Source organism: Garra rufa, chromosome 22 (genome assembly GCF_049309525.1).
Source record: "Garra rufa chromosome 22, GarRuf1.0, whole genome shotgun sequence".
Taxonomy (NCBI): Eukaryota; Metazoa; Chordata; class Actinopteri; order Cypriniformes; family Cyprinidae; genus Garra; species Garra rufa.
Genome location: NC_133382.1, coordinates 31247711 through 31255509, shown reverse-complemented (window position 1 = coordinate 31255509; position 7799 = coordinate 31247711). Strand labels below are relative to the sequence as shown.

At 34.7% G+C, this 7799-nt stretch overlaps 1 protein-coding gene across 1 annotated transcript in view; it reads right to left on the bottom strand.

Moving 5' to 3' along the window:
• Positions 1-1042: 1042 nt before the first annotated feature.
• The window catches only part of rnf213b (ring finger protein 213b), a 27769-nt gene continuing 21012 nt past the window's right edge, over positions 1043-7799 (bottom strand). Inside the window, 11 exon segments of the mRNA XM_073827913.1 lie at positions 1043-1533; positions 3050-3225; positions 4195-4284; positions 4407-4604; positions 4763-4840; positions 4945-5146; positions 5414-5588; positions 6688-6771; positions 6876-7008; positions 7114-7350; positions 7528-7623. Of these exon segments, the coding sequence (XP_073684014.1) occupies positions 1398-1533; positions 3050-3225; positions 4195-4284; positions 4407-4604; positions 4763-4840; positions 4945-5146; positions 5414-5588; positions 6688-6771; positions 6876-7008; positions 7114-7350; positions 7528-7623 (1605 nt within the window). The 3' untranslated portion in view covers positions 1043-1397.

Below are 7799 nucleotides of genomic sequence, written 5' to 3'. Positions count from 1 at the left end.
ATCTTCTCATTGGCAACGAGAAAACATACAGGAACTCCGCCCATTGGGAATTTTGATTAGTGGAACGCAGAGCGTTCTAGTGATCTGATTGGCTGTTTGGGTGTGTCGTTCAGAGTGATGGCTGAAAGAGGCGTGGTGAAAAGGCAAGGTTGGTAGGCGTGCTGCACCGGCGGCAGATGTGGCGTCAATTTGAGCTACTCTGATAAATAATTTAAGATGACTTCTTGTGTAAGGAGTTCGTTAAAGGTGACATACTTAGTAAACAAATAATTATAACTATTAAATTGGGCAAACATTTTAATTTACTCGATTTAGTTAATCCAAAGGACAGCAAAAAATTAACACTGGAAATATTTTACTATTTAAAATAACGTTTTGTCTTCAATATCACATGATTCTTCAGAGGTCATTCTAATATGCTAATTTGTTATTCAGAAACATTTTTATTATTATTATTATTATCAGTATTTAATTTTTTTCAGGATTCTTTAATGAATAGAAAAAGTCAAAGATCAGCATTTATAGCTTTTCAATATTTCAAAAGCTTGGAGTCAGTATCATTTTTTTTGGAAAATAAATTATAGAAATTAATACTTTTATTTAGCAAGAATGCTTTAAATTGATTAAAAGTGACGATAAAGACATGTATAATGTTAATTTCAGATATATGCTGCTGTTCTGAGCTTTCTATTCATCAAAGAAACCTAAGAAAAATTCTACTCAGCTGTTTTTAACATAATAATAATAATGTTTTTTTTGAGCAGCAAATCAGAATATTAGAATGATTTCTGAAGGATCATGTGGCTGGAGTAATGATAAAAAAATAAGCTTTGAAATCACAGGAATAAATTACATTTTAAAATATATTAAAATAGAAAACAATTATTTTAAATAGTAAAAATATTTCTAAATCTTACTGTTTTTGCTGTAATTTGGATCAAATAAATGCAGACTGTTAAAAAAACATTAAAATCTTACTGTTCAAAAACTTTTGACTGGTAGTGTATTTTGTATACAAAACAAATTTGTCACAATGTAAACGCACTGTTGATTAATAATAGAACTTTATTTGGCCCTTATTAGCATGGAACATATTACATAAGACAAATGTGTTACAGCAATACAGTATTGTTCAATTAATTTTTGTTCCCAGAAGTATGTATACAAATCTCTAAACAATAAAATGCTCAACAATATTCAAAGTTCTAAAGAGTAAACATAGATTATTTTAATCAACAATATAAAGACAACAAAGATTTAGAGTTTTGGAATGAGTCATAAATCTGTCCTATACAACAGACATGACAAAGGCAGCAACATCTGACAAAAAAATCAAAGCAGTCTAGATGTTTTCACATTTGTATTATTCATTTGTTTGGCTCATTCAAAAGATCTTTTCAGTGTCTGAACGCCACTGCAAGCTTCCAGATTTCTGCTGCTTTAGCCAAAGTAAGCTCCTCTGGAAGACTGTCCAGACCAGGAAAAGAAGTGATGTTCTTCTTCTCCAAATGGATTTCAACGGTGGACCTGATGCTATGTTGTGAAACAGAAAGAGAAAGGAGGAAGGGTGTTCAGTGGCGTGGTTTAGGATCAACAGTTAGCATTGGATTCTATTGTTCTCAGCACACGCATTCCTTTTCATTCTGACCAGCTGCCTGCTCAGTAGGTGACTAGAGCAGGGCACACTGACAGATGGGAGCCTGGAGGGGTCAAAGTGTGCCTCTCTTGGGTCTAAAAGCCCACAGGTCTCCAGGGAATGACTAGGTTTGGGAGGTCTGCATTGTTGTGATTGTAAGTGGCCGTTCTGAGGAAAAACTTAAAAGACCCTTATGTCTCTTTGTGTTGTAGTACTAAATGCTATAGGATCTTTTTAAATGTATTTGCTTTGGATGCCAAAACACTTCCTGACTTTTTATTTTGAGAATACACTGCCAGTCAAAAGTTTTTGAACAGTAAGATTTTTAATGTTTTTTAACTCTTTTCTGCTCACCAAGCCCGCATTTATTTGATCAAAAGTACAACAAAAACAGCAACATTTTAAAATATTTTTTACTATTTAAAATAACTGTTTTCTATTTTAATATATTTTAAAATGTAATTTATTCCTGTGATCAAAGCTAAATTTTCAGCACCATTACTCCAGTCTTCAGTGTTACATAATCCTTCAGAAATCAGTATTTTTTTGAGAAATTATAGAAATTAATACTTTTATTTAGCAAGGATGCTTTAATCTGATCAAAAGTGATCATGAAGTCATTTATAATGTTACAAAAAAAATATCTATTTCAGATAAATGTTCATATGTTCTTCTGAACTTTCTATTCATCAAAAATACCTAAAAATAAATTTTTTGAGCAGCAAATCAGAATATTAGAATGATTTCTGAAGGATCATCTGACTGGCATAGATGCTAAAAATTCAGGTTGAAGTCAGGAATAAATTACATCTTAAAATATATTGAAACAGAAAACAGTTATTTTAAACAGCAAACATATTTCAAAATGTTTTTGCTGTACTTTGGATCAAATAAATGCATTGGTGAGCAGAAGACACTATAAAAACATTAAACATTTTACGGTTCAAAAACTTTTGACTGGTAGTGTAATTACCTGTTTGTTTACAAAAGTTATATGTTTCAGTATAATTCAATTTTAAACTGAATTATTATACAAATCTTTAAAGTACTTGACTGGAATTTTGCGGTATGTTTTTGTATACTGTGTGCAGTTTAATATTACAAATTCATTTTCAAATCAGTATTTTATGTCCATTTATTTATTTGATAATTAGCTTGCTCCTGTTTACGCTGTGAGGGTTTGAAAGTATTTTGTGAGAATGCCTGTTTTACATCACATTATACCGTTTAAAATTTACATTTAAAAAGTCAAATGTCAGACATCTGTGAAAAATGCTCAGGCCTACTCTGCCTTTTGTGGCCAGTTCACCTCATCAAAACCCTCCCTCACAAATGGTCCAGAAGACTGCAGTCCAGGCGGCTGGAATGCTGGGTAAATAATATAAAAAAGTTAAAAATAGGATAAATTCTTACTCAAACTGTGGAGTAAAGCCGTCATCAACAGTGCTGTTGGTCATGAGCTGAAGGATCTCATGTAGCTCCAAAGAGAAAATGTCAGTATCTGTGAGCCCAAGGAAAACCTTCACCTGCTTTCTTTCCTCTGAAGTCAGTTCACCTCTGAAACCTTCAGACAATCGGTGGAAAGGATCCTGCAAAATTGTGCATTAAAAGATTTAAAGTAAACTACAGAAATCATAGCACAACCTAAAAAAGTCTTAATGTATCGTTTAACTAAACAATATTGTTCAGCGATTCTGAGGAGCCTGGGTTAAAAGTCTTTAACCTGTTGGTGGCACACGCTCTCTTGTTAAAGCCTGGCACACTCTGACCAACACTTTCCCTGGGATTTACAACCCTCGTATGTCTACTCTCTTTATTGTTTAGGGTCAATCAAAGGAGGTCAACAGAGGTTAGCAGTAATGGGGTCAGTTTAGTGACCAGCTAAATAGCTGAACAGAAGGAGGGAATTAGAAATTAGCTGCCTGCACAAGCAATGCACTCTGAAAATATTGATTTTGTCTTACATTATTCATGCATCTTACTAGTTATTTTCTCAATGTAAACTTAAAGGGATAGTTCACCCAAAAATTAAAATTCTGTCTTTAATTACTTGTTCCAAACCCATAAGACCTTTGTTTATCTTTGGAACACAAATTAATATATTTTCAATGAAATTTGAAAGCTTTCTGATCCTGCATAGATAGCAATGCAACTGAAATGTTTAAACGGCTCAGAAAGGTAGTAAAGGCATCATTAAAATGGTCTATGTGAGTTCAAACATAATGTTATGAGGCTACAATTTCATCTGTTCATTTTCTGCGCATTCACAAGAGTACCATGACGTATGTCACATGGATTATTTTAATAATGTCCTCACTACCTTTCTGGGTCTTGAAAGTGCCAGTTGTTTTCTCTTGGATTTCATCAAAAATATCCTAATTTGTCTTCTGATGATGAACAAAGCTCTTATGGGTTTGGAACAACATGAGGGTGAGTAATCAATGAGGGTGAGTAATCAATGACAAATGACATCTATCCCTTTAAATAGTTTAGATGTAAAAATTCTATGGGATCGTTATTAATGATATACAGTGCTATATGTCACAATGTTAAATTACCTGTCCTTTTCTCATCATCTGTTCACTCTTCCAGCAGGTAAGGAGCTGCCAGGTTGCTGTGCACTGACTGAGCCGGTTCTCTTTTAAAGCCTGAAACCAAGAAGCGTGGAATCAAATTACAGAAGCATATAGATTATACACGCTGATAGTAGTGGCAAAATGCCTGCTTGGTTAAAATTCCTTTTAGTTACTGCTTTAAACGCATGCCTCACCTCAGCTATGATGCTTGAGATTTGTTGGTCCATTTTCAAGGAATCTTTCAGATAGGACAGCAGCAGATTTGGAGGGTTTCCACCGGTTTTACCTAGGAAACGAAGGCCAATCTCTACAACGTAAACTGCGTCACACACATCGGTGAATGAACGTAGCATCGATCTCATGGAGCTGAGCACAGAGGCCTTGAGTGGTTCCTGTAAATCAGATAAGAAAAGTGAGGCTTCCTTAGGAAGAAAATGAGCACAGACAATTGAATTATTGTATATTATATTATATTTCTACAGTATGGTAGAAATACAGTACAGGTTTTTGGCAAACTGAACAAAGAGTGCAAAGAGACTGAGAAAATTACCTGAGGTATTTTGGCTCTGACCTCATTGAGGACTTCTGTAAAATTTTGATGACGTCTTTTTATATATTTGTCAGTGTCCTGCATGAAATTTTAAATTATGAGTTTTCAGTGTTTAGTAGCCAATGAATCTTATCATATATTTAACACTGGTATTAGATAGGTTTTAAAATGCGTAGACTCACTATTAGAATGTGTGGTTTGCCTGCAAAAAATCGTCTGCTGAGTTCTCTCTCAATAGCCTTATGATCGTAGGAGCTCATTGTTTGCTGACCCTTCTCTAGTGTGTAATGGCAGTTAGCCAACACCAGGGGGAGCAACTCCTTTTCTGGGTGACACAGGGCAAGTTGGCTCTGGGACAGCGCCACCAATGTCACTTTATAGTCACTGTAAGACGAAATGCAACCAATGGACAAGCAAACAAATTTAAAACACAAAGTGACAGGGAAGACATCCATAATGTTACAAAATGTTATAAAGTATCATGGTTTCCACAAAAATATTAGGCAGCAACTGTGTTAATAAGAAATGTTTTATTAGATATTAGAATGATTTCTGGAGGCTGAGCTCTGCCATCACAGGAATAAATTATATTATAAAATATTACTGTATTTTTGATCAAGTAAATTAAAAGAACACCTCTTAAATACACACCTGTCTTCCTGGTGACAGAGTTTTCTGGCTTCTCGCACAAGACTGTTGTGGGTCTCAGACAGGAGATTTATAAGTGTGTGGAGACATGATCCGTGTCGACTTAGGGAGAGAAACTGACTAGAGCTTTCTTTAGTTATGTCTTTTTCACAAAGTGTAGAATCCAAACCTAAAGAAGCTAAAATAATGAAACAATATTATGCAAAACATTATAATTTTATGAGGTTACAATGATCCCTAGAATTTAAATGTATGATTATATTTAAACAAAATAGATATTGTCCTTTTAGCAGTACAAAACGGCCAGTTTAATAATTATCATGGGTTTGAATGACAGGAAAATTGCTATGGATAAAACATATTCCACATGTAAATAGGGCTGTGCAATTAATCGAAATTCGGTTTCGATTTCTGCTTCAGACGATCATGAAAATGCAGTAATCGAGATGAAACGATTATTTCGCCCCATTTTGCCCTTTTACCAGTGGTGCGCTTTCGCTCCTCCATAAAAGCCAAATTTCACATGCAAATCAGCTAAATCATGTAAGGTGGCTTTCATAAAATGGGACGTGCTTGATTTATTAATGTTTGATGTTGTGTTTTTAATAGCACGTAAGAAAACTTGCGCTGTCCTTTGTTAATGCGCTCAGAGACGGAGCGGAACACGGACATGAAAGTTATCTTTTAGCTCAAGGTGCGCACCACCTAAACGGTCAAATACACGCAAAAATATTTCAAAATGAGGGGCTTGGTGATTATTCATGTAAACTCTTGTCAGTTATGTCTAAATGAACATAAACAGTTGAGAACTTGAGAATGAAAATCCGTGCGTAACAGTATAATGGGTCCGTGTGGTTAAAGCGGCAACACATAATATTCCTTTTGGCGTCTCTGTGCCTAATATGAATAAAACGTAAAAATATGTTTTATACGAGAAACATCACTCACTGCTCTTGAATGAAGGACGTTTTTAGTTTTAATAAGAAACAAAGCATGTTTAACTATTAGAGTGAAGACATTGTTTTATTTTACATTCAAATTCAATTTCTGTAGTATTGTTAGACTACTTTAGACTTGCATAAAAGTATTCAGTATTTTTAAAGCACTGTTTTTTTATTTGTATCTTTTTCTCGCTGTATTGCTATCTTTAAATGAATCACTATGTAAAGTTTTGGAGCCTGTCATAATCGTTTAAATAATCGTGATTACAATATTGACCAAAATAATCGTGATTATGATTTTTGCCAAAATCGAGCAGCCCTAGTCTAACTGCTTACCGTTATTGGATATTTCCATTCTGAGTTGGTTCCACACCTTCATGAAGATCTCAACTTTTTCTGACAATAATTTCCTCTGATGGCCTATTTTCAGTAAGACAAATTACAGTAATATTACATGCATACAAAAATCCACCAATAAATAAAGCAACTAGATATCTCCTCTAGTGAGTATAAGTATGACAGACCAGCAGGAATGCATTGTAGCAGTGAATCGATGGTGTGGGTTTGGGTCTCAGAGCCTGGTGGAAGCACTTTCATTAGGTCAGACAACAGAGCAGCAAGAGCCGGCAAATGGATCAGCTGTCTTATGCAGTGGACCTGATAAACACACACACAGGGATGTAATTTGGAAACACGGTTAAGAAAACATGAAATTAACTCAAGGACCTGTATAATGTTTTCATATGTCCTCAGTGAACAAACCTTATTGATAAAAAGGGTGAGAAGGGGTGCTTGACTTTGGTTTATTTGATGTGAAAAGCTTTCCACTGTCAGGACAGGTGAGGGGCTCCAGAAGGCAGAGTGGTGAGTGGGGCAGTTAGAGGGGAGATGAAGAGTTTTTTGAGGGTCTCCTCTCAGCACCTTCATCAGGGGACTGTTAGAAAGTCGGTTATCAGCTGCAATCAGATCCTGTGCTCTTTTCAACATCCTCTTCAAATTCTGAAAACAGAGACCTGGTTGACTCAAGCAATCATATGCATTCAATGTGGTTATTTGACTAAATATATACTCTATTTATTTAGAAGGTTATTTGTGTTTTTCAAAAAAATGGTTTAAATGTATGCCATTTTTTAAATGGCTCATACACTCCTGATATTCAGCAGTATCAAAACTGACCTGTAAAACAGGATTGATTACTGTATTACAGACTGTGGTCTCCCATTGCTCTCTGGACTTGCGTGTTGACAGATCCCCACCGGCACCTGGCGAAGAGAAAAAAAAAAATCAAACATAGGTTTTCTGGTTTCACAGTTCGTTGTAGTATTACAGTTAACTAAAACTAAACAAAAAAATTATAATTTTTGATAATTGTAAAGCTGAGAGGTAATAAAATATAAATATTAAATATTTGAATATTAAATATTTATTTGATATAACAATATATCAAC